Here is a 27,140-nt window from a genome sequence, read left to right on the forward strand (position 1 = left end):
TCTCTTCGACATACCTAATTAAAATTGTAACCTTATACAAGAACTCTAATTGTACTCCTTCTCTTTCAGTGTGAGAGTTGATGAACCCCAAAGTCCTTCTCTATGAGTTTTCTAGGGCTGCCGTGACAAAATACCACAAACTGGGTGGCTTAAGCAATAGAAGTTTATTGTCTCACAGTTTGAGAGGCTAGAAGTCCAAGATCAAGGTGTGAGTAGGGTGGGTTCCTTCTGGAGGCTATGAGGGGGAATCTGTTCTTTGCCACTCCCCTAGCTTTCTGGTGGTTTGCCGGCAATCTTTGGTGTCCCTTGGCTTGCGGTCACACCGGCCCAACCTAAGTCCTTCTCTTCACATGGCATTCTCCCTGCGTGTGTATCATTTTTATCAGCATACCAGTCATGCTGGAGTAGGGGCTCACACTACTGTAGTGTGACCTCATCTTAGCTAATGACAGCTGCAATGACTCTATTTCCAAGTAAGGCCACATTCTCAGGTAACGGGCATTTAGGACTTCAATATAGGAATTTCAGGGGACACAATTCAACCCAGAGCACTTTCAAATACCAAACAGTCTGTTTCCCTCACAAGGTTTTCTGGCCCTCTTTGTACCTGTAGAGTACCTTGACTGGGGCCCTATGCCTCCTTCAACTCTTTCACCACCTTTCCCCAGCAGGCTCTGCCTCCAGGGGAGGACTGCCATTTTAGTGGGGGACCTGGATTGTCCTCGCATGGTGATGCATCAGCCTCAGACTAGCTGACAAGTTACCTTGACTCTCCGAGCCTACGTTTCCTCATCTCTAGAATGGCATCATCATATCACTGGCCTCCCCAGTTGCTATGAGGATTAAATGAAAGCCTTCAGCACAGTCTTTGGTGTGCTGTGAGTGCTCAGAAAACATTTGCTGTCATCATTCGTATCGGCAGAGTTACAGATGTGTGGGGTAGTCAGAGGGGTCCTGGGCCAAACAGGCTTCCCGGCCCCGGGTCTATCTGCAGTGAGAACCAGTCATTTCACCTCCTGAGGCCTCAGGTTCCTCATATGTATAAAATGTATTTGGAAAAAATTTTCTTTCAGTCCTCTTTAGGTTGTTAAAAAATTATTAAAGACAAATTAGGTGATACAAACACATTTTAACATTTCATGAAGTTGACAGTCTCCTTTTGGAGAGCTGAAAAATGGGGTGGAAGTCAGGGAGCTTCTATAAATGAATAAAGGACAAGGAAGAGACAAATAGACTATTGACTGGGGCCATATAGTCAACTTTGTCTAGGTTAGAAGGCCCAGGGTTGGCTTGGTGTTTGGGGACTTGCTGATTTGAATAGACTTTGTTTCTGGTCAAGCAGAGCATTTACAGGGACGCAAAAGCTGATCTAAATTTTGGTTTACTTATGTGGTACCTCGGCAGGACTAGCTCCATCTTGGGCCTAGAAAGTTATTACAATAAGGTCAAATAGTGTCTGTGATTCAGGGAGCAGCAGGGACCACAGCTCATAGCTCTGTCTACAGTTGGCTCATCTGGGCTTTCTTCCCCCAGAGAACCTGCCAAACAAAGCCGACAGGGACCAGTATGAGCTGCTCTGCCTGGACAACTCCCGGAAGTCAGTGGATGAATACAAGGACTGTCACCTGGCCCATTTCCCTTCTCATGCTGTCGTGGCTCGAAAGGTGGGGGGCAAGGAGGACTTGATCTGGGAGCTTCTCAACCAGGCCCAGGTATTCCCACCCACCATCCTCCCTTCCTGCTTGGGGGAGGGGGTGTCTCTGCTTGGATTTGGGCCATTTTCCTACCTTCCCTTCTAGCTACTCTGGAAGTTCTTCTGGGTGTAGGACAGGAACCATGTCACACATCATCTGCTTCACTGAAAAGCCACTCAGTCTGTATATGTTACAGACAGCAGAGGCCATAAAACCCTCACCTTATATCATTGACCTCCTGGTCCAAAGACTCTATAGAAGTGCCTCATTGCTCCATTTTTTTCTTTTCAGTTCTAAAGGGTCCTCACGATGCAGGGCAGGTGCCCCTCCTCTATGGAGTATTCTCCTATTATCTTACTGGCATGTGATCCTGCCCTCCTGACTTCCCTCAGTGGCAGGTTCTCTCGCCATGAGCGTTCTCTCTGTCTGGTGTTGGTGGCAGCCTCTCCCATCCAGCCCTTATTCATCCCCTGACCCCTCTCTCTTGGCGCTCCCTGCTCAGCACTGGGGATTCAGAGATGAAGGGCACAATGACTTGCCCTTGAGTTGCTCCCAGATGAGTGTGGAAGACATGATGAATATACGTACAAACTATCACCAGATGAAATGGTACAACCTTGGGGACCTGGATTGTGTACGTTGTAGAGGTCAGAGGAACTAATTTGTAGGGTATATCTGGGAAGATTCTTGAGCCCTGGGAAGTAAGCTGTGTGTACCCCTAGGAAGTACAGGAGGTTGCCAGAGGTCACATTTCATGTACAGCCACTGCAAAAGCAAAAAGTGGACAGACATTGGAAAGACCTTGGGGGTAGGTACAATAGTCAGGAATGGCTTTGGGCCAGCTAGTGGGAGTTGTAGGCAAAGGGCCCTTCCATTGTTTGGAGGCCAGAAAGTTTCCAGCTGGTCCTTCAGTGGTAGGCCTGAGGTAGGAGAGGAGCCCAGGACTCCTGATGTCCAGGCTCAGTGGCAGGTGCTGGACCACTAGCCTCTCTAGGACGAAGACCACTAGAGCCACTAGAGCCACTAATGGCCAGGAATAAGGCAGCCTTCACTGCCTGTCACATGGGAACATGACACTGGGGAGGAGCAGCTGCCTGGCATACAGCAACCCGTACCTCTTGGTGCGAATCTCAGGGGGACAGCCCCTGGCAGTTTCCCTGAAGCCGCACATGGCAGACCAGCTGGGATTTGGGTAAAGTATTCCCTGGAGAGAGACATGAGAAGCCCAGGAACCACAGGGACGTTGGTGGGCCAGGCGCTTTGTCTTTACTCTCAGGTGCTCATGTTTTTTCGCTTTCAGTTTTCCTTATTTGGTTTTGGGTTTGTTTTCCCTTTCCCTTGCTATGCCAGCCTCCCTCCTTCTCTGTTTGTTTTATCCTTTGAACAGGAACATTTTGGAAAAGACAAGTCAACAGAATTCCAGCTCTTTGCCTCTCCTCACGGGAAGGACTTGCTGTTTACAGATGCTACCGATGGGTTTTTAAGAGTCCCTCCTAAGATGGATGCCAAGCTATACCTGGGATACAAATATTTTGCTGCCATTCAGCGTCTAAGGATAGGTGTGTAAGGTCCTGGGAGGGCAGCAGAGCAGGAAAGCCAGAGAAGTTTTCCCAGTGCCTGCAAGCCTCACCCTACCCAACCTTCACTGGCCCGTGGAGCCTAAGGGAGCTACCAACTCCCAGGGGTTAGTGCGGGGATTTTCTGCTGAGCTGCACCAAAGGCCTGAATTATGAGATCACAAAAGGGTTTTGAAGACCTTCAGGTTACAGTCAGTTTGAAGTAATGATGGTTCTCAGTCCTGTGTATTAACCAGGGTCACCTTCCCAGTGCCCAGGAGAAATAGCACATCCAAAACTGATGTGGGAACATGGCCTCTGCCACTATTAGGAATGAAACTAGGATGTCAGAGGGTGTTAATTCAGCTTTTGCCTTCCTCTGGATCCCTATGGCTCATTTTTTCTTTCTTTCCTTCCTTATTTTTTTCTTCATTTAGTCAACCAGTAGTTATTGAGTACCTACAAAAGCCACTGTGTTAGATGTGGGTATACTGTGGTGAGCAGATATTGGGTGAGGGGAGAACAATTAGGCCCACCCCAAAGATAACACATGACTACCAACTAGGGAATGCTGCTGGATGGGAGAACCCAGTCCTGTCAGAGAAAACCCCGGAAGGTCCTGACCTGGGCTGGTGCTCAGAAAGGCCTCCCCTCAGAAGGGTGTACTTGAGGAGGTGAGGTCAATAGGGAGAGGGACTGCTCTGCCTTCATTGTTCCTTCTGAGTACTGAGTTCCCCATTTCTCCCAGAGGGTGATAGGCAGGGAATGAGCAGGGATGTCTCATGCCCACTCTGCTGCTGTCAGTTAGGACACCATCGGGCAGCCATTCTGCAGTCAGTGGCACTAACCTCCCAGACGTATGTGAGGACTTATTTTGCATGCTGGGCTTTTCTCCACCTGTCCTAGGTGTGGAAGACTCCCAGAGGGTGCTGTGGTGTGCAGTGGGCCACCATGAGAGGGTCAAGTGCGATGAGTGGAGTGCTGTAAGTGGTGGCGCCTTACAGTGTACCATGGAGGAGACCATTGAGAACTGCATTGCTGCCATAGTGGTAAGGAGGGCCCTACCTCCACAGCTGGGCTTGGACACCCAGATACATGGCCTCTCTGCCCTTTTCCCATATGTCTTCCTGTCAGCCATGAGGCTAAGATGTACCTGTTGTGTGCTGCCCCACCCCCTCCTCAGCCCCATGCAACTCCACCCAATGCACCCCTCCAGCTCAGGCTGGCCCAAGACCCAGACTCCTTAGGTACATAGCTCTGGAGTCCTGGGAGCTTTGGGAAGTGGGGTGGCATCCCAGGATGTGGATTATGAAAGCAAATCAGCCTTCTCAGTCCTTGAGTCATTAAGTTTAACTTTTTTCTGGTGCCAAAAATATTACATGCTACAAGAGAAATGAAAGACAAATAAAATCATTCACAACATCATAACTCAGAGATCATGATCACATAATTTCTGAGTTATGAAGTTGTGTTGTTATTAACTTTCCTTTCTCTAAGAGCAGACAATATTTTTGTGATTAGAAAAAATAAATTTATGGGGCACCTGGGTGGCTCAGTCATTTGAGCTTTTGACTTCTGCTCAGATCATGATCTCGTGGTTAGTGAGTTTGAGCCCCACATCGGGCTTGCTGCTGTCAGCCTGTCAGCGCAGAGCCTGCTCCTGTCCCCTCACTTTGCCCCCTCCCCCACTGGCACTCTCTCAAAAATACATAAACATTAAAAAAAAAAGAAAATTATAAATAAAATACTAAAAAATTGACAGAAACCTAGGAGACACACAGTCTTCTTGAAGAAAGAAGATCTGTATTTTGGTAAGCCTTCCTGGGAATAACCCGTACATTAAGATCTGGCAATTTATACAGTCTCCTAAATTTGTCGGTTACAAAGATTAAATGAATTTGAGTGCTCGGGACATTGCCTAGCATATAGTAAGCAGCCAATAAATGTTATCTATTGTTATTATTATTTAAAGTCAGCACAGAAGGTGTACTTTCTTAGATAATGAAATATTTGTTTAAAATATATTTTTAATGGCTGCATAATATTCCACCAAGTATTTCAGCCTCAATTTATTTAACTAATTTCTAAATGCCTACATCTGATTTATTCTCAAATCCTTTGATATTGTAGATAATATGGATTGAATATTTTTGTTCTATGACCTCAGTATTTCCGGGTGTATCTTTAATAGTAATGATAGCTAATATTTGTGAAGCTACTTACTATGAGCCAAGTATGTTTATGAGCTCTTATCTTGTATTAACTCATTTAATCCTCACAATAAGCTCATGAGCCCATTTTATGGATGAAAAAAGTATACAGAATAGTTTTGAGGTATGTGTCCTTTAAAATAGTCAGATCCTGGAGACTGTGTGGTATAGTGGTCATGAACTAAGGAATGAAACTATGTTTTAGTCTTAGTGACTGTCTATTAGAGGAATTATTTAAGCTGTCTCTGATCTAGTTCACTAATGTATAAAAGGGGAGGATTATAGTACCTACCTTGTTGGATTTTGTGAGGAATACATGAGATAATCACTGGAAGGTGTTTCAAAAGGACCTGGCGTATAGTAAGGGCTTGGTAAGTTTTGTTTCTATAGTTGCTACTATTTTAAGATAAATTTCTAGTAAGGCAGTTAATAGATCAAAAGCGAAGCATGTGTATGTATCTGTGTGTTTTTATCACAGTGACCTTATCTATACATTTTTTGCTCTGCTGTTGGAAAATTTCATTGATTTAAATAATAACCTATTAATGAATTATTTAACTGGAGAAATTAATTGTTAATCGAATGTCTCTGTTGTGTTAGTGCTCTGAGTTAGTGCTAATGGGATTATGGGAACAGAGTTGAACTCCACCATAGAGAAGAAAACATGTTTCATAGAAACATTAGTAAATACGGTCTCTGAATCTGGCCATGTAGATGGCTGAGTAGTAACAGTCACAAATAAAATGTGTTAAGGACATGTCCAGTACTCAACATGGGACTAATGAGAGGTCAGAGATGCCAGGGAGCATGATCTGGGTTGGGTGCTTGCTCCTGGGTCAACATGTCCAGCTTTCTAAACCCTGTGGTTATATGGCAGAAGTTTTGATTAATCAAAAGTACATGTGACATAAAGCTAATGAGACAGAAAACCTCTGAGGGTCAGTGAGACAGGAAACAGCCTCACTTTTGTGCTACTGATTTATTTCTTCAGAAAGGAGAGGCTGATGCCATGAGCTTGGATGGAGGCTTCATCTACATAGCGGGCCAGTGTGGTCTAGTGCCTGTCCTGGCAGAGAACTACAGTAAGTGGAGGCGGTGCCTCTCGCTGTTTTATTTCCTCGAGGCCATTGACATGAAAGATGAAGAAACGATTTAGTTCACTGTTGAGATAATAACTACTGTTGGAATGTAAGAGGCTAGCAGATAATATCCTCTTTCCCCAGAGCCAGAACCAATGAAGATATGGATACAGGAATAAGGCAGAATGAGATCAAAGGAGATCTTTATTACTTAAAAGGTGATATTGGAGGGCATGGTACAGAGCTGGCTGCAGGGCTTGCCAAATTGCCCTTGAGTTAGAGTTACCCACTAGTTCAGGAGAACAGGTCTGTTGGCTTACCCCATGGCTGAGGGCAGAGGAGAACACATATTGTCATAAATCTTCATTGAAAAGATCTAAACCAACCTCTCCCCACTCTCTTCAATAAAGAAAGGAGGGGCTGAGCCACATGAACTTCAATACTTGTGCCAAATTTACTAGTCCAAAATCAACTCACCCCAGCTGCACTGGAAGATTGAGGGGTGATGCTACAGGGTCATGTTCTTTAGTGGGGATCCTTTCACATAAAAAAATAAAGCTGGGAAAAAGAGGATTTCACCAATATAATTTATGAAGTACCTCATCGGTTAGGTGGTGAGCAGGAAACCATACATTATTCTTCAATACAGAACAACTCTGCTAAGTAAATAATGGTAGCTCCATTTTGCTGATATAAAAACTAAGGCTTAGAGAAGTTAAATGATGTGTCCAAGGTAGAATGAAGACCGTATCTAGGGTTTTCTGACTCCATGGATTCGATTTTTCCCCTCCAACATAATGAGAATATGATGATTGCCCGCCACAGTCCAGGGTTCTGCAGGGAAGAAGGATGTCAGGATGATTTCAATCACATAGCAAATGCAGAAAGATCTTTGTCGGGATCTTCAGTGGCCTCTGCCCCTCCTGAAAGGGCATCTCATATTCTTTCTCTGTAACCCCCTGAGTGTTGGGGAGATTCTGAGGTGGAACCTAATGTTCAAATAGCAAAGGTCAGGCAGAGAGGGGTAAAATAGGCCTACAGAAACTTGCTTGTTGATAACCAATGACACACTGCTTAATTTTATCCTTCACTCTTGAGATTGAGAAGCTCATGACTTTGGACTGAGTAATAGGAGAGTTTCATGCCATTGTCCTGTTTTTTTTTTTTCTTTTTAGTGCCTAAGGATGAGTCTAGGTGTGTGAATACACCCATGGGAGGTGAGTCAGAATCAGTAACACTGGGGTCAAAGATAAAGGCCATTGTTGGGGGAGAGGGTGGGGAAAGTCTTAAAAATAAACAAAAGTTATTAGAGTTGTAAGAAAATAAGAAGGATGATGAGGAGAAGCCGCCAGTACCACAGCTTATTGTTAAGGAGCAAATCCGTCACGAAGCTGTAGCAATAATTCCCGTTTGTAGGGTATGTTACAGTCAACAAAGGACTCCTGCCTGCACTATTCTCGTTTAGCCTTCTCAGCGGTCCTCTAGGATGTGGGCATCATTATCCCGTGTTGTGTAGATGGGGAAAGTGAGGCTCAGGGCTGCACAGCCAGGGAGTGCCTGCACCTGGGCTCGAGAAGAGGTAGTGTGACTGGAATCCCCTTGCCCTTCCCGACACACCACCCCGCTCCTTGTCACATGCTGCCTGCCCATCTCTGTGCCAGGAGGCAGGAGCCTGTTCCAGGCACTTCCGGGCCAAATGGAGGCCTCACGAGAGGAGGAAAGTCATACCTGCTCTAATGAAGAGGAGGAGGAAGATGAGCTCAACCCTTTAGCTTTTGGCCAGCTGATTTTAATAGCAGAGGAGCTGACCTCATCTTTAGAGTAGACCAGGTGACAAGTTCTCCCATCTGTGTCTCCACAAGGGCAGAGAGGGTCTGAATCTGTCCCTGAAGTACCTACTCTTGGAAAATGGAGCAGTGTTTCTTAATCTAGTGTAGCACCTGGACCAGCTGCATCAGCATCACCTGAGAACTTATGAGGAATGCAAATTCTTGGGCTCCACCCCAAATCCACTGAGTCAAAAACTCCAAGGATGGGGCTACTGTTGTGTGTTTTAACAAGACCTCCAGCTGATTCTGATACACATTAGGTTTTGAAAACAACAGTGACAGAGGATCCTGAGGTGAAAACAGATGCTTGCCTGGGCTTGGAGCACCCCAGCACCAGCAACATCTCTGTTCCCTGCTAAGAATGGAGTCATAGAGGCCCCGCCGTGCCCACACTCCACCAAGCTGCCTGGGGTGCAAAGCAGCTCCCCTGCAGCAGCTCCCCTTCATGTGCAACAGAACCCAAGCCCTAGGGTATGCTGCCCCTCTCCCCCTCTGCTTTCATGGCTAACAGTCTTCAGTGAGTTGTGTCTTCACCCTCAACCCTAAGGGCTGGCATTTTTCTCAGCCATGCAGTCTATCGATTGGAGAATATGTGAAGTCAGAAGGAACTCTGCTTGAAGAATGGTTGACATTGCCAGGAACTTCAGTGATAGGCAAATGCAGGTGGACAAAGATGCTTAGAAGACAGTTCAGGGTGGCTGACTGGGATGGAGAAGGTTAGATGTGAGTAGAGATGGAGAGGTATCAACCCCAAAGCCATACACACACACACACACACACACACACACACACACACACACACACACACACACACCAGATGACAGTAATTGATGCTATTTGTGCAGAAACAGCTACACCTCAGGAAAGGCACTGTAACAGTATTTGGCTGCTGGAATGGTGTAATAGAGCACATTCTGGTAAGCAAGGGTTTGCTGTGGCCTTGGGAGAATCTGTTGCAGTGAAAGAAGGGCTCTGGTACTGCTTGTGCCACAAGCAGCGTAGCTGGAAACCCAGCAGTGTAACTTCCCCGTCCTAGTCTAATGTACAATGTGCCCATATTAGCACATCTGATCCCCCTAAATCAGCCCCTGGGATGAGTATCATTGTCACCATTCTACTGAGGAGAAACTGGGGATCTAGATATGAAGTGACTTGTCTGAGGTCATTTAGGAAGTAACTGGCAAGGCAGATCTTTCACCTGCCATGTTGACTTCCAATTTTTCTAGGCTTGAATATTTAGAGACCTGAATCACAACAGCAAGAGAGGGAGTGTAGTGGGGAGAGGGGTTCGGAGTGGCAGTGGAGAACCATACCAGCTTCTAATTCTGAAGATTTATGATTCTAATCTTCTTATAAACTTAGGTTTGCTGTTTAGGCCTCACTCAATAAGCACATTCAGTTACATAGTATTGGGATAGGAATATATGAAATATCAGTGGTGTTCCCATTATTTTCAGGAACAAGACAAGAAGGCCTACTCCCACCAAAGACACTGGGCATTACTTTGAAAGTGAATGCAGTATAATTAGGAATATATGAATATTCCTAATTTTATATATATATATATATATATATACATATATATATATAAATATATATATGTATATATATATTCCTAATTACATATATATATACATATGTATATATACATATGTATATATATATATATAATTAGAAAAGAATTTTTAATATTTGGAAGAAGATTAAATTGTCACAATTAGAGAAAACAATATTGTCATATCTAGAAAATCAGAAACTTAACTTTATTTCTTTTTAAAGTTTATTTATTTTGAGAGAGAGAACACAAGCGGAGGAGGGGCAGAGAGAGATAGGGAGAGAGAGAATCCCAAGAAGGCTCTGCAGTGCAGAGCCTGATGCAGGGCTCAAACTCAAACCATGAGATCATGGCCTGAACTGAAGTCAGCCACTTAATGGACTGAGCCACCCAGGAGCCCTGAGATTTAACTTTAAAAAAGAAGTCATTAAAGCTCTTTCTTTATGACTTAACGTTGAACAGAAATATTTCAACAGGTGCACACTTATATGTATAAAAATTTATGCAGATGATATGTAATCTGGCAAAGTGGGGCACAACATAAATGCCCACCAGTAGGGGGATTACAAAATATGGTATTTCCATATAGTGGAACATAACTTAGATTTAACCAATAAACAGAATGAGATAGTTGTATCTATTTCTGCTGAATCGAAAAGATGCCTACAATATATCATTGATGGAGGATAAAGCATCTTATAGTAAAGAATGTATAGCAGGATAAAACTGAAAGTATGAAATACATGTGTAAAAATTTCTGGATGCATGCATGTAGACATGTCTGGAGCGCAGTCGTCAAACTGTTTGGCCCCATACTTAATAATGATAGTTATTGGAAGGGTCTTCTGCTAAAGTAAGGTGAGGGGTTCAAGCTATTCCCCCTCCCCTGAGAGAGTGGCAGGAGGGGCTAACTGTAGCAGCTCTAGAATACATTTTCAGAGGGTCCTGGAGCTACTGAAATTGCATCTTGGTATCTGTGTTGCAAGGTTATTACGTCGTGGCAGTGGTTAAGAAACCAAGTGCCGACCTCACCTGGAACTCCCTGCAAGGCAGGAAGTCCTGTCACCCCGCAGTTGGTACTTCTGCAGGCTGGAACATTCCCATGGGTTTAATATACAACAAAACTGGGTCCTGTAAATTTGGTAAGTATGTTCTGGGAGGTGGTGTGGCAGCCCCTTCCTTGGGCCTGTGCCTGTGTAGGAGAGAAATTCAGTTCAATGGCAAGGAATGCCAAGGGATGATATAAATGGGTAGTGGGGTCAAGGGCTGGGCAGACATTACAGGTGAGCTTCACCTCTGCTTGAATGGGTGCTCCCCTTTCTCCTCACCTCCTCACTTCTGAGGGGAGAGGCTTGGCCCAAAGGACAGATATCAGGGAAATACCCCTTTCTTTATGTATTACCACTAGCTAGGGGAACAAGCCTGGGGTTACAGAGCAAGAGTAGTGTGTGTGTGTGTGTGTGTGTGTGTGTGTGTGTGTGTGTGTGTGTGTGTTGTATTGTTTTCCCATATAAACTAGATTGGCTGCTTTTTAAAAATTGAAAACCCTATACCAGTAAGTCCTTGGACACTTTATCTTTCACTTTCACCCTTATCTCCCTTAGATTCTCATATTCGTCATTTTAGCAACACTCTTGTCAATACCTAAAAGGCCCTTGGTCCCCTGCTTTCTCTCGCCATCTCACAAATCCCATTCCTATGCAAAGCCCATTCCCTGCTCTCTTCACCCTCTGCACCTTAGCAGCTAAACATGGCTGGAGAAGTCACAGGGCCCAGCAGTTCATTCCGCTGGAAATGCTCTAGCTGCTGGCCTCAGTGGGCCCCTGGCACTCATGAGCACCCCCACTGTGTCTCTACGCCAACCCCCCCCCCGCACACTTCCTAATAATTATCCTAATGTCCTCACTGTCCACACATTTCCATCCCACACCCATCTACCAAGTTTCTCAGCAGATGACTTATCTCAGCCGCAGAGACAATTGAAATGATCAGAAAAATTTTCCCTCACCATCCCACTGCCAAAGCTGTGGGCCTACTGATGGCTATATCTACTCAGCCTCCCTCCACCTGTGTTTTGCATGGGGGCCCCTCCCCCACACCCTTCCCTAGAGCCTCACTCTTTTGGTTACTACGTCTTCCTCTGGTATAGCCAACAATTTCTTTCAACATTGAACTCACCCAATGTTTTCCATTTTTAAAAGTCCAGCCTCTCTCAGCAGTCTCCTCCCACTTTTGACTTGTTTCTCCACCTCTTTACTGCCAGACTTCTTAACAGCAAGGTCTGAGCCAATCACCTCCCACTTACTCCTCTGCTCCCTGCCTTCTGGCTTCCCTGTGTCATTGCATAAGGAAGAACTCTGATCAAGGCTACCCATGACCTCCATGTTGCTCAGCTGAAAGGTCATGCTCCACTCCATTCCTCCATGACTTCTCTTTCTTCAAATCACCTTAAAACGCTATCTCCGGACTTTTGTGAAAACACACTGGTTTGGTTTTTCTCCTACCCCTACAAAATGCACTTTCCCATTCTGGTTAATAAATGTTTCAGTTGCTTAAAAAAATTTTTTTCTCCTACTCTAAACTCAATCCTCAGGCACTCATATCCATACCTACAGCCTTGATTACTATCTAAACAAATAATACTATACATACAAAACTAGGCACATAACCAGTAGTAGATAAATGTTTGCTGCTATCACTATTATTAGTATTATGTCTATATGTTGATAACTATTACATTGTTATCCCTAGCACAGATCTCTCCTTGACCTCCAGAACTGCTTATTTGACATTATCTAATTGAATATCTCAAAAGCACATTAAGCTCAAAACAGAATGCATCATCTCTGCTGAGCCTGGTCCTGTTCCAAAGCTGCCTAGCTCGGTGGAGGACCCTATAGTCCATCCACTTGCGCCAGCTGGAAACCAAGCTGTCATCCTGCATGCACCCATCCATCACCAGTGATGTCAGTTCTCTGCGCCCCCCCCCCCCCACCTCACCACCATCTCCCTCACCTTAGCGCTACCCTAGTCCAAGCTGCCTTCATCTCTCCTGGGCTACAACAGTAACCTGCTGCCTGCACACCACATCTGGCCTGGATTCCATCCATCCTGTTGCCAGACCAATCTTTGCAAAGTGCAGACCTGCTATATCCTGCCCACTATACCTGGTCTACCATTGCTACAGCCCTTCAGAAGCTCCTCATTTCTCTAAGGATAAAAAACAAAATCTACACAAAGGTATAAAAGGGGATCTGGACCTTGCCTTCTCCCCACTGACTCTTGCAGTGGGTGGTCCAGCGCAACGACCTCTATTAACCTTTCTGTGTCATTTGCTCCCCATCCAACTCCTGCCCTAGGCCTTTGCAGATGCTTCCCTGTCTGGAAAACCTGTTCCTATTCATTCTTCATCTCTCTACTTAAGGCCTCTCCCTGACTCCCAGGTCTGCACTAGATTCCTTTATCTGCAGGTGTAGAACCATATTCTTCTTTCCCAGAGCAAGTGGGGGTTGGTGGGGGTGGGTGGATAAATTCACTGGTGTGGCTACTTGAATTATGACTGTTGCTCACAAGCTTGGGTTCCCGGAGCGCAGGGCCTATGTGACGTCCTTACCACAGTGCCCTGGGGCCCAGCACAGTGCTTGGCAGCTGGGTCTCTCAGGCCCCTTCCTGGATCTGGAGTCAAGATGGAATACCTTGTAAGAAAAGGCAAGGGAAGCAGAGGGCAGGAAAAATGGGGGACAATTTCAACCAGCTGGGACTTTCAGTTTTGTTGTGTCTCTTAGGATTACAACTGTGTCTGTCCTTTCACACCTCTGCCCTGTGCCACTTCTATTCCACAGACCCTTGTCCCAACTTCAGCCAGTTCCCCTTTACTCTAGTTGCAACCTTTATTTTTTAGTTCCCTAAGGTTCTTATTTCTAATAATATGGTACCAAACACCTGAATGTGGCAATTCTAGGGATAAAATCTGGGGCTCTCTTTCTAACATAGGCAGGCAGAGCTGACCTCCTCTGTTTTCCTGCACAGATGAATTCTTCAGTCAAAGCTGTGCCCCTGGGTCTGATCCAGATTCCAGTCTCTGTGCTCTGTGCAGTGGTGGCAACGACCCAGCCCATACTTGTGCTCCCAACAACCATGAGGGATACTACGGCTCCAGTGGGGCATTCAGGTGAGTAGTGTCTGTGCACCTTTCTCTTTGGCACCAACCCAGTGAACTTCTTGTCCTTTCATCTTTTCTATCGCCCCAGCATCTGGGCACTGCATTTAAGAGGAGCCAGAATTAGAAAACAAAACTGTAGATTCCCACTGGCCCCAAGGACTCAAGTCCAGCTCCTTTCTGGAACACTTTTCTGCAGACCCACCAGACTTAGGGCACCTGAGGAGAGGCAAGAATGAGGGGTACAGGGTCACAGCCATGCTTCTACTTTTGTTCTTTTCTTCTATGTGATTGTGGACAAGTCATGGAATCTTTCAGAGTCTCAGGTTAAAATCAGAGGAGGGGTACTGGGCGTGTGCTTCTTACATCTGGCTGATGAGTACATTTTAAAAATAGATATTCCTAGGCTCCCCATCCATTCAAGAAACAGTTATTGAGCACCTAGTATGTGGCAGGCACTGGTCTAGGTAGAGGGGTTATAGCAGCAACAAGACACATGTAGGTCCTGCTCCCTGTCTCCTTTCATGAGGAGAGTAGGACAATAAATATAAATGAAGGGCCAATCACTTCCTGACTGAGGTAGGAGCTACAAAGGAACAGAAGGGGGTAGTGTGGTAGTGACTTGGGTAGTGGACAGTTTTGATAACAGCAAGTGGAAGGGACTGTATGAATTGAGGATTAAATATTGACAGGGAGGGGCACCAGGGTGGCTCAGTGGGTTGGGTGTCCAACTTCAGCTCAAGTCATGATCTCATGGTACATGCGTTCGAGCCCCGCCTCAGGCTCTGTGCTGACAGCTCAAGGCCTGGAGCCTGTTTCAGATTCTGTCTCCCTCTCTCTCTGCCCCTCCCCTGCTCACATTCTCTCTCTTGCCTCAAAAATAAATAAACATTAAAAAAAGTTTTTAATATTGACAGGGAGTCAGACCTCAGAAAATCTGGAGGAAGAGTATTAAGGAAGAAGGAACAGCAAGGATACAGGCATGGGGCAGGACAAATTGTGCCGTGTTTGAGGCCAGAAAAGGCCATGATGGGGGGGGGGGGGGTGGCGCATGGGTGAGAGGGGATCAGGGGTGTGCAGAGCTGGAGCTGCGGCATTGGATATGTCTCTGTGCCCTATCAACCTGATCAGGGAGGTAGATTTAATTCTAAGTGTGCTGAGCAGCACGGGACACTTTGAGGCAGTAGGCATGTTGTATGAATCAGGGTTGTGTGGAGAATGTGTGAGCCTCTAGGAAAGGCCCCTTTATTTGTCACACTGCCAGATGACTTTGTCCTGCCATCTCCAAAATTTTCTCTTTCATAAGCCATACATAAATGACATTTTCACAGATCCACTACAACACTATATACTGAACATGAAACCTAGGCTAACGTAGTTTTTGTTTTTGTTTTTACATCAGAAAGTGCATTGGTATTAGGGTTGATGGTCTCCTTGGCACTAATATAATATTACAGAGGACTAGAATTGTCAGAGCTGTGTCTTGAAACACAACTTGTTCTCATCCCCAAATGAAGGACCAGTTTTCAGTCCTTCCATTGCTTCATCTACCAGACCAGTATCATTGGTACCACCCATCACTTCCTCCCAATGGATGCATTTTCCTCCTTGGCTCCAGGACACCACACTCTTTGGATTCCCTCCTCCCTCTCCTGCTATTGCACCTGTCTCTTTGTTGGTTCCGCCTCACTTCCCCACCCTCAACATGTTGGTGCACCCCAGGGCTCTGTCTTTGGACTTCTCTGTTCATACTCACACCCTTGGTGGTTTTATCTACTCTCGATCCATCTACATGCTGACAATTCCCAAACTTATGTTCCTGTTCTCTTCAGAACTCCAGATGAAACTCCAGACTGCCTAGTGGGCATCTCCACTTGGATTTCTAATCACTGTCTCAAATTTAAATGTCCCAAACTGAGCTTCTAAAATTTCACATACTCCCACCCAAACCTGTACCTCCAGCAGTCTTACCCACATCAGTTATAGGCAACTCCATTTTTCCTTTTGGAAAAAAGTCAGAACCTTAGTGTCTGCTATCTATGTCTACTTTCTTTCTCTCAGACTCCATATCTGGTCCTTCATCAAATCATGTTGACTCTACCTGCAAAGGGTAACCAGAATTGACCTCATCACCCATCTCCACTGATATCACCTTGATCCAAACCACCATCATCTCTCTCCAGATTGTTATCATACATTCTTAAAGGGTTAGGAGGCATCTGCTCTATCCTCTTCTCCCTCCTACGTCCAGTCTATTCCCAACATATCAGCAAGAGTGATTCTGTTAGAATATAAATCGGAGTATCACACTTCTCTGCTTAAAACCCTCCAGTAATTTCCCATATCACTCAAAGTAAAATTTAGGGTCCTTCTTTGACCTATAAGGCCTCTTTATGACCTGGGAAGGCCCTTTGTGACCTCATCTCCTACATCTTTCCCCTTGCTGTATCTACTTCAGCCATCTTGGCATCCTAGCTATTCCCTGAAGACATCAGGCACACTCCTGCCTCAGTGTCTTTGTCCTTGCTCTTATTCCCACTTAGAGTATTCTTCCTCCTCATATCATAGCTAGTTGCCTCATTTTCTTTAGGATTTATCAGGGAGTCTTTCCTGGCCACTATAATTTCACATACACACACACATGCCCTTACCAATATTTCACATCCCCCTTTCTTGCTTTATGGGTTTTTTTAAAGCACTTTTCACTCTATATAATACTATATATTTTATCTACTTGTTTAATTTTTTTCTTTAATGTAATGAATAAAGACTCCTTTGGTTGCAAGTGAAAAAACCCAAGGAGCTTCCACCTTGTAAGGACTAAGATTGGAGCCTCAGGAGACAGCCAAGATACTATAAGGCAAGAGTTGCCAGATAAAATTTAGGATGTCCAGCCAAATTAGAATTCTAGATAAACTGAATTAATTTTTAGCATAAGGGAACATACCCTGCTTCTCTCTCTCTCCCTCTCCCTTCCCCCCGTCCCCTCCACATCTGCCTCATTTTGTCTTTCCCTGCAGGATGGTTTTCTCTATTTTTCAGTCTACATGGAAGGAAATGTCTGTGATTAACATTATTACAGAAGCAGTAAAACACAGACTATAATATATTCTCCCAATTCTCAAGAAATGGGATTGTCAGCCCAGTTCCAGTGAAAGTTTGAGTTCACACAACTCATGCAGTGATGTTGCATTGTAAAGTTTTAGCTGCTTCCACCATGACCAGGTGGATTGGGGGAGATGGGGGAAGGAGTCAGTTCTCAAAATATTAAAGCTTGGTAGACAAATGAAAGTCAATTTTTAAATAAAATTATATAAAGGGAATTTTGTTTTCCTAGATATAAAAATTATGTTGTAATACTATATAATACTGCAATATTATGATCAGTACAGAGTTGTTTATGTGCAAGAATGACAAATCAGTGGTAGAGAATAGACTTCCAACACTTATACGTGGACACATTATATCTGGTCTATAACAGAGATAACATTTCAAACTGGGGAAAGGATGAACTTGAGAGACCAGATAAAATGAGTATAGTGAACTGGCCCCTGGATCTGGTGGGAGCAGATTCAATAGTGAGTCAATCCCATAAACTGACCAGCAGGGGTCAGTGAGGGTGGTGAGAAGGGATGCTGATTGTAAGTGCAATGATTACTTGTAGGTGTTTGGATGAGTCGGGGAGGGAGGCCCATTGCTGAGGGCAATGTGGGATCAAAACAGGGATTATTGTTTTTTAAAAAAGAAAAGTATAAATGCTGATAAAAAGAGCCCAGAGAACAGGGAAAGACTCCAATTGCATAAGAGAAAGAGGAAAACTATGAGAAAGTGCCTGAGAGTATGGGCAGGAATGGGATGCAAGGCACCTGGGGAGGACACCTGCTGGGAGGGAGACCTTTGTTTCTTCTCTGTGCCTGATGGGCAGGAGAAGAGCACTGGAGACTTGGACTGACAGATTTGTCTGGAAGAAAGCCCATGTGATGTTATCTGTGTTTTTTCTGGGAAGCAGGAGGACATGTCAGAGTGAGTATTGGGGAGAGGGAATGTGGAGAGATAGAAGTATGTGGAAATTTGGAAAACATTTTAGTCACTGCTCTATAGAATGGGGAGGTGGCTATCTGAAATAGTGGTTCTCACCACTACAGCACAGAATCTCCTGGGGAGATTGTTAAAACACAGATTGCTGGGCCCCACCCCCAGACGTTTCTAATCTAGTAGGTCTGGGGTGGGGCCCAAGAATTCGCATTTCTAAAAGGTTCACAGCTGGTACCTATACTGCTGATCCCAGCTCACACTTTGAGAATCACAGATCTAGAGTAGAGCAAGGAACATAGGAATGCCCCAGAGAAGTTAATGATCGGGAGGGTCTCTGGTCTGCCTCCCTGCTGAGGTACAGACACACCTGAGGCAGATGATTGTGCTTATTCAGGACTGGGACTATATGGAGAGTGGGTGGAGGAAAGAAATAGGGCAAGGCTTAGGAAAATTGAATGGGAGTAACTGATCCTAGCTAAGTATAGAGGGACCTGAAGTTAGAGAAAACTGGAGAGGTGCTCCTGATAATGAATCATTAGTATCAATTGCCAACTGACTGGATGTCATAGAACTGATTTTTAGTATGTTCAACATTTCTCATAAAAAATGGACCTTAAACACAGAGAAACATTTTTCAGGGGATTAATCATGAAAACATATCTAAGTGGTGCACATTAACTTTTATTAAAGCTGACTAGACATCTGAATGTGAAAAGACTCCTTCAAAATCATGTCTTCCATGCTGACTTTAATCTCTGATGTGAGTTTTTAAAAATTTTTTTTAATATTTATTCATTTTTGAGAGACAGACAGAGCATGAGTGGGGGAGGGGCAGAGAGAGAGGGGGAGACACAGAATCCAAAGCAGGCTCCAGGCTCTGAGCTGTCAGCACAGAGCCCGACGCAGAGTTCAAACTCATGGACCGTGAGACCATGACCTGAGCTGAAGTCGGACGCTTAACCAACTGAGCCACCCAGGCGCCCCTCTGATGTGAGTTCTGATCCAACCAAAGAGCCATTCTTGAATATCCCTGTTAATAGGAGAACACAAGCATCTTCTCTGGAGAAACCAATCAGTATTTCAAATAGGAACCAAACAAGGGTTATTATCTACAATAGAAACAAAATGAGCAGATTTCTTTTTCAATGTTTGTTTATTTTTGAGAGAGAGATGGAGACAGAGCATGAGCATGGGAGGGGCAGAGAGAGAGGGAGACAGAGAATTTGAAGCAGACTCCAGGCTCTGAGCTATCAGCACAGAGCCCAACGTGGGACTCGAACCCACGAACCATGAGATCATAACCTGAGCCAAAGTCGGATGCTTAACCAACTGAGCCACCCAGGCACCCCAGGCAGGTTTCTTTTTCTATTACATTTCCCCTCCAATTCCCAGGGACAGTTGGGTGTTACAGTTGTGTGTGTGGATGTGGTCAGTGTTAGGTGTGCCTGGTGGCTCTGGTGGAGGGGGTGTGAACCCCTAGGTGGTTCCCTCTGGGTGTCTCTCCCTCTCACTCCTATTGATCCTCCTCACTAACTGGACCCTTGCTGTGCAGGTGTCTGGTTGAGAAGGGAGACGTGGCCTTTGTGAAGGATCGCACGGTCTTTCAGAACACTGACGGTATGTGTCTGTGCTGTCCTTTCCTCCCTTGGAAAAAATCTGAGTCTCTTATGGGAAGTCACTCCCCAGTCAGGTAACCAGCAAAGTTTATTAAAGCGTGTCTAGCTCCCTTAATATATAGGCAATCCTTAAATATTCTGGATACAAGTTTTTATCAGCTATATGGATTGAAAATATCTTGTCCCTCTCTGAAAGACTTTTCACTTTCTTAATGATGTCTTTTGATTAACATTTACATTTTTAATATAGTTAAAATTTAATTTTTAATATAGTTCAACCAATCTTCTCCTTTTTGGCTAGTGCTTTTTGGGGGGATGTTTAAGAAATCTTTGCCTTTAACAGGACCAAAAATGAATTTTCTTTTCTGTTTTATTTTTAAAGCCTTATTATTTCATTCTTCCATGTCTCTATGATTCTCCTAGACATTGGTGGTTGGTCACATCCCCCCGGTGAGGCCACCTTGACCAAAGCTGTCTGCTGTGGCTGACCCACCTTCCTTCCCCCTAGGAAAGAACACTGAAGCATGGGCTAAGGATCTGAAGCATGAAGACTTTGAGCTGCTGTGCCTCGATGGTACCAGGAAACCTGTGACTGAAGCTCAGAACTGCCACCTGGCCAGAGTCCCAAATCATGCCGTGGTCTCAAGGAAAGATAAGGCAGATTTTGTTCGCAGAATTCTCTTCAACCAACAGGTATGGCCACACAGGAGGTCCTGTCCAGACAGTCCTCCCAACTGAGTGCTCAGGTCAGTTGCAGAGCTGATAGGCACACCCAGCCCAGTTTCATACCCTTTCTCCCTGGGACTTTATCCCTGGGATGTGGAAATAGATTCTTGCAACCCTGCCTCTGATGAAAGCAGAAAGCTAGATGGTGGCCATGTTCACTTTGTGCTCTGGGGCTGTCTAAGGTATCAAAGTGGACTGAAAAAGCCTTGGACATGTGGATATCTGAAGTATCTCCCTGAGACTCACTTTCTTCTCTGAGCAGACTCCTGGTACCTCCTGGACTTGTTCAGTTCCTCCATGAGAGCTGTCTCTTTCTTCTTCTGTCACAGAAATAAGGGTGTTGGCTCAGAGCCCTTAACACAAGGGTGAGGTATTTGTGGGAAGAGCAGAATGGAGGCTGCTCTACCTGACCTAGGGTGGGTCCCAATACATTAATGAGCCTGGGCAGGCCAAGCACTGTTTCAGGCTTCATGAAAGTTCCAGAGCTAACATTCAAACAACTCATGACCTCTACAGGCAGCCAACAAGGGCTATGGAGTAGCAGGATGCCTAAATCAAATGATCTTAAGGAAAACCCAAAGCTTCATCTGCCTTTTGCACTCACACACCCCATTCCTGGAAGAGCCCCAGATGAACATTCCATGTCTTAGCATATGCTGCCCACACATCCCAGTTAAAGGATTATGACCCAGGGAGAACTGGCAAAACAAAAGGCTCTCGGTCATGGACTTTTGAAGGGGTGCATCTCCCAAAGGGCAAGCTGCCCCCATGGCTACAGGGGGGCTGAACGAAAGAAAGGAGAGGAGGGGCAGGAAGAGATGGAAATGGTCAGGTGCCTGGGGCAGATCTAGGGAATAGCAGAGGCAAGACAGCAAGGGCTTCGGGCAGCAGGAAGACAGGCAAGTGTGACCCAGGAAGTTGAAAATATCCAGCAGTGATTGGTGGAACTGTGATATAGTGGCCAACTTGAAGCTTTTCCTATTTAGCAGTTAATTTACATACATCATCTTACTATTTAGGGTTATTATCTTTGTTTATAAATGAGTAAACAAGGTTTACTGAGCTTAGTAAAGAATTTTCCTACAGTCACATGACAAACAAAAGCTAGGCCCTGGATCTGAACCCAGAGGCCATGCTCTTTGCCATTAATGGTGCCTCCTAAACTGTTGCTGTGCCCCAGGGTTCCAGGTGCTGGAGCTAAGCAGCCCAGCAGACTTAGATCTTCTGAGGCAGAATACACAACCTTGTGCTCCCTGGTGCTGCTGCTCACTCTCTGCCTGTCTGTCTGTCTGTCTGACTCAGGAGCTCTTTGGAAGAAATGGGTTTGAATACAGGATGTTCCAGATGTTTGAATCCTCAAACAAGGATCTGCTTTTCAGTGATGACACTGCATGTTTGGCTAACCTTCAGGATGAAACAACTTACAGAAAATACTTAGGACCAGAGTATCTTATGGCCATTGCTAACATGAAACCATGTTTACACTCTGGTGAGTAGAGTATTAAGGACCATCGTAAGCCAAGCCCTGGGCCTGTACTGATAGGAACATAAAGATGGAGAGGGCTTGCTCCTGGCCCTGCAGGAGGATTCAGACTTACCAGTGAAGCAACTCAATTAGACAACAGTATAAGACTACCTGAGAAAAGACCAAATCATTTGAAGGAGACAGAGAGTACAATAGAACTTGAGATCATTTGGAAATCGGACTTGTTTACTTGTGCATTTCCATTTTTTTTTGCTAACAAAATGAAAAGGTACACATGTGTGAGCACTTCAGTGTAGGGAGAAGGTTGGGAGATGACCCACAGCATGACTCATAGAGGATCAATTTTCAAAGATTTTAAGTCAATGTATAAATAATATTAATAGAAACAAAATGAAGTTAGCACTATAATATGCCTTTTATATGTATATTTTATATATATGTATATTTATATTTAAATATATAAATAAATATATATTAAAATGGCATAGTTTATACATGCATATATATGTTTTTATATATGTGTATGTATTTTAGAATGGCATAGCTGCCTCAAAAAGGATTAAGTTGGAGAAATAAAATTAGAGCTGGGATAATCAAATTGCTGGGGGTGTGCCTGAATTTTTGTTGAATTATATTATGTGCTGGAGATGATGAGAGCAGGAAGAAAGGAAAATGTTGGTATTTAAGTATAGCACTGACATCAGGAGATAGATAGACAGATAGAGATTTTTAAAAAAATTGTTATTACCTAGCATTTACTTTTAGAAAAGAGGAACAGAATTGTGTTTAGCAAGCATAGGCAGTACCTGAAGTTCTTTCTCTTATGTTTTGCTTCACAGAACTTCTGGATGCCTGTACATTCCACGTACATTAAACACTGATCAAAGTGGACAACCATATGGGGATGCTCAGTGCCTGAGATATGGTGGGGCCACATTCTCACTTGTCTGCACCTTGGCCTGTGTTAACCTCAGTTATTTTGTAATTATGTGCTGGAACTGATAAAAAAAATTAAAATGAATGAAAATTATTGTGTCTTCTCAGAAAACTTCATTAAATGTTCTCAGATTTCTTTTGAGGGGAGAAAACTATGTCTTTATACTAGAGTTATGCTTCTGAATCTAATATCTATTAAATTGTACCTTTGTAAAGAACTGTATAAGACTAGCTCATCTTCCCTCCCCATTCTTTATTTTACCCAAGAGTCAAGTCACTTAAATAGAATATAAGCAATAAATATGTCTGAAGGGAGTCTCAGTGGTGATTACAAGTGTGCCAAAAAAAAAAAAAAAAAAAAGCATCAGTGTGTGCTGTATCAAGGACTTACATAATAAAAACAAAGGCTAAGGAACGAGTCTGTGTATTTTAAAAACATATTTGAATATTATAAAAACATATTTGAACATATAAACATATAAAAACATATTTGAATTTAAAATTCACAATGTTAAATGGAATCAAAATCCTGACTCAGATTAATTGGAAAACATTAAAATTACTGCAAAAAAATCTAATCTTACTACCCTTTTATAGTCAACTTCCTTAAAGTGGGATTTATACTCATTTCTTTTAAGTTAGTTTCTTATCAGAGATTTTGTCATACCTAGTGTTACCATAATTGCAGCTTATGATAGTGCCTCAGTAAAAGTTGAATGGGAGCCTAAGTTATACATTGTTAAATGTTAGTTTTATGAGTGTGGACTTGTGCTTCTGCCTGTGAAAGAGTAACCAGTACAGGACTTGCCATCCTTCCATGTACACTTGAAAAAAATATGTATTCTGTATTTTGGGGTGTAATTCTATTGTGTGTAGATCTGTAATATATAGTGTAGTTCTATAAACAGCAATTAGGTTAGGTTGATTAATGTTATTGTTCAAATCTTCTGTCTTAACTCATTTTCTATCTACTTTTTCATTAATCACCGAGAGAAGAGGATTGAAATCTCTAGCTGTAAGTATGGATCTGCTCATTTCTCTTTCCAGTTCAGTCAGATTTTGCTTTATATATTTTGTTCTGCTAGGTCATACACATTTAGGATGTTAGGCTTTCTTGATGAATTGGCTGCTTTATCATTATGAAATGTTCCTATGTCCCTGGTGATACTTCTTGTCTTAAGTCTACTTTATTGGATATTAATATGCCCACTTCACCTTTCTTATGACTAGTGTGTGCTTGGTCATATTGTTTTCCATTCTTTTACCTTAATCCATCTGTTTATATTAAGGGGGGTTTCTTATAAAGAGCATAGGGTTGGGTCTTTCTTTTTTCATTCAGTGTGATAATCTTTATCCTTTTAAAGGATGTGTTTAGTTCATTTATATATAATGTAGTTATTAATATTTGTTTTCTATCTGTCTCATCTGTTCTTTGTTTCTTACTTCCTCTTTTCTGCCTTCTGTTGGATTGTTTTTTAGTATTCCATTTTATCTTCTCTACTGGCTTTTACCTAGTCTTTTATTTTTTAATGTCTTCTCCAAAGTTTGCAATACTTATCTTTGTTTTAATACTAGTGTCAGATAATGTTATACCAGGATACAAAATTAATATAGAGAAATCTGTTACATTTATATACAATAATAAAGTAGAAAGAGAAATTAAGAAAACAATTGTATTTATAATTGTGCCCAAAATAATAAAATACCTAGGAATAAATTTAACTAAGGAGGTAAAAGACAATACTCTGAAAACTATAAAACATTGTTGAAAGAACTTGAAGATGACACAAATGGAAAGATATTCTATGCTCCTGGATTGGAAGAACAAATATTGTTAAAATGTCCATACTACCCAAAGCAATCTATAGATTAATGAAATCGCTATCAAAATACCAACAATATTTTTCACAGAACTAGAACATATAATACTAAAATTTGTCTGGAACCACAAAAGGCCCCAAATAGCCAAAACAATCTTGAGAAAGAAGAATAAAGCTGGAAGTATCACAATCCCAGATTTCAAGATACACCACAAAGCTGTAATAATCAAAACAGTATGGTACTGGCACAAAAACAGACACAGATCAATAGAACATAATAAAGAGCTGAGAACTAAACCCATGATTACATGGTCAATTAATCTACAATGAAAGAGGCAAGAACATATAATGTGGAAAAGACAGCCTCTTTAACAAATGGTGCAGGGAAAACTAGACAACTACATGCAAAACAATAAAACTGGACCACTTTCTTACACCATACATAACGATAAATTCAAAATAGATTAAGTACTTAAATGTGAGACCTGAAATCAAAAAACTCCTGTAAGAAAACATAGGCAGTAATTTCTTTGACATTGGCTGTAGAAACATTTTTCTAGATATGTCCCCTCAGGCAAGGGAAACAAAAGAAAAATTAAACTATTGAGAATATACCAAAATAAAAAGACTTTTGCACAGCGAAGGAAACCATCAATAAAACAAAATAATCCAACACCAAAAGACATAATCCAATTAAAAATGGGCAGAAGACATCTTTCAAAAGAACATACAGATGGCCAACAGACACATGAAAAGATGCTCAGCATCACTAATCATCAAGGAAATTCAAATCAAAATCACAGTGATCACAGTGAGATATCACGTTACACCTGTCAGAACGGCTAAATTAAAAAGACAAGAAATAAGAAGTGTTAGCAAGGATGTGGAGAAAAGGGAACACTCATGCACTGTTGGTGGGAATGCAAATTGTTGCAGTCACTGTGGAAAAGAGTATGGAGGTTCCTCAAAAAATTAAAAATAGAATTACCATATGATCTAGTAATTCTTCTACCAGGTATTTACCCAAAGAAAATGAAAACACTAATTTGAAAAGATACTTGTACCCCTATGTTTAATAAAGCATTATTTGCAATAGTCAAAGTATGGAAGCAACTCAAGTGTTAATAGATGAATGGATAAAGAAAGTGTGGTGTGTGTATGTGTATATTGAATATTACTCACCCATAAAAAAGAATGAGATTTTGCCATTTGCAACAACATTGATGGACCTAGAGGTACAAGTGAAATAAATCAGAGTAAGACAAACACCGTATGATTTAACTCATATGTAGAATTTAAGAAACAAAACAAATAAACAAAAAACCAGACAATTAAATACAGGAAACAAACTGATGGTTGCCAGAGGGGAGGTTGGTGGGGGAAGGGGTGAAAGAGATAAAGGGGATTAAGAATACACTTATCCTGATGAGCACTCTATAATGATATATAGAATTGTTGAATCATTATATTGTACACCTGAAACTAATATAACACTGTATGTTAGTTATACTTCAATAAAAAATAGAAGTAATGTTATATGACTTTGTGTATAAGATCCTGTAATATTACAGTTCCACTTTCCCCAGTGATATGTGGATAAACTTTTAATAACCAGATCTTAAAGGTAAAAAAAGGGCCCTGATCTGCATCTTTTGCCAATTCCATGGAGCAAATACTTTTGCTGCAGATGATTTCAAGCTACCAAAGTGATGTCAATGAATTCAGAGTTTAGAAGAGATATACACAATCAGTTTTTGTGAGCCAGCATAAGCTTACTGCACTAATCCACTGATTTCCCTCTTTTATCTGTGTGCTCTTATTATCATGTTTTACTTCTACATACATTAGGAACTTGAGGGGCGCCTGGGTGGTGCAGTTGGTTAAGCGTCCAACGTCAGCCAGGTCACGATCTCGTGGTCCGTGAGTTTGAGCCCCGCGTCGGGCTCTGGGCTGATGGCTCAGAGCCTGGAGCCTGTTTCTGATTCTGTGTCTCCCTCTCTCTCTGCCCCTCGCCCGTTCATGCTCTGTCTCTCTCTGTCCCAAAAATAAATAAAAAACGTTGGAAAAAAAAAAAAAGAAACTTGACAATAATTTTTATCATATCAAGCATCAATTATCTTTTAATGAAAATTTTAAATGACAAAATATTTAATATTTATCCATATCTTTATTGTTTCTGGCTCTCTTCATACTTTTGTGTAGATTACAGACACTAGGTGTTTTGTGGGCACATCTTTCTGGTATGCTTTCATTGTCCGTGGACATACAATTTTTTCTTATAATAACTTTATATGATATTTGACCATGGTACTTTCTGTTGTTCAATTTTAGGTGAGATTTGCTTCCCTGAACTTTTAAAATAAGACTATTTTTGGCAAAGCGTTTCTTACTTCACAGAGCTCCCTCTTCTGTCATTTTGTGCATTATTTGAAAACATAG

At 42.8% G+C, this 27,140-nt stretch overlaps 1 protein-coding gene across 1 annotated transcript in view; it reads left to right on the forward strand.

Moving 5' to 3' along the window:
• Positions 1-22,975, forward strand: part of LOC112850510 (inhibitor of carbonic anhydrase-like) — a 54,121-nt gene extending 31,146 nt beyond the window's left edge. Inside the window, exons 7-17 of the mRNA XM_086674321.1 lie at positions 1,534-1,712; positions 3,082-3,253; positions 4,157-4,299; positions 6,452-6,542; positions 7,715-7,756; positions 10,910-11,065; positions 13,953-14,094; positions 19,670-19,734; positions 20,242-20,426; positions 21,762-21,948; positions 22,785-22,975. Coding sequence (XP_086530447.1) covers positions 1,534-1,712; positions 3,082-3,253; positions 4,157-4,299; positions 6,452-6,542; positions 7,715-7,756; positions 10,910-11,065; positions 13,953-14,094; positions 19,670-19,734; positions 20,242-20,426; positions 21,762-21,948; positions 22,785-22,819 — 1,397 coding nt within the window. The 3' untranslated portion in view covers positions 22,820-22,975. The remainder of the gene's footprint in view (positions 1-1,533; positions 1,713-3,081; positions 3,254-4,156; positions 4,300-6,451; positions 6,543-7,714; positions 7,757-10,909; positions 11,066-13,952; positions 14,095-19,669; positions 19,735-20,241; positions 20,427-21,761; positions 21,949-22,784) is intronic.
• The last annotated feature ends 4,165 nt before the right edge of the window (positions 22,976-27,140 follow it).

Source organism: Puma concolor, chromosome C2 (genome assembly GCF_028749965.1).
Source record: "Puma concolor isolate L17-30 chromosome C2, mPumCon1.1.hap2, whole genome shotgun sequence".
NCBI classification, from domain to species: domain Eukaryota; kingdom Metazoa; phylum Chordata; class Mammalia; order Carnivora; family Felidae; genus Puma; species Puma concolor.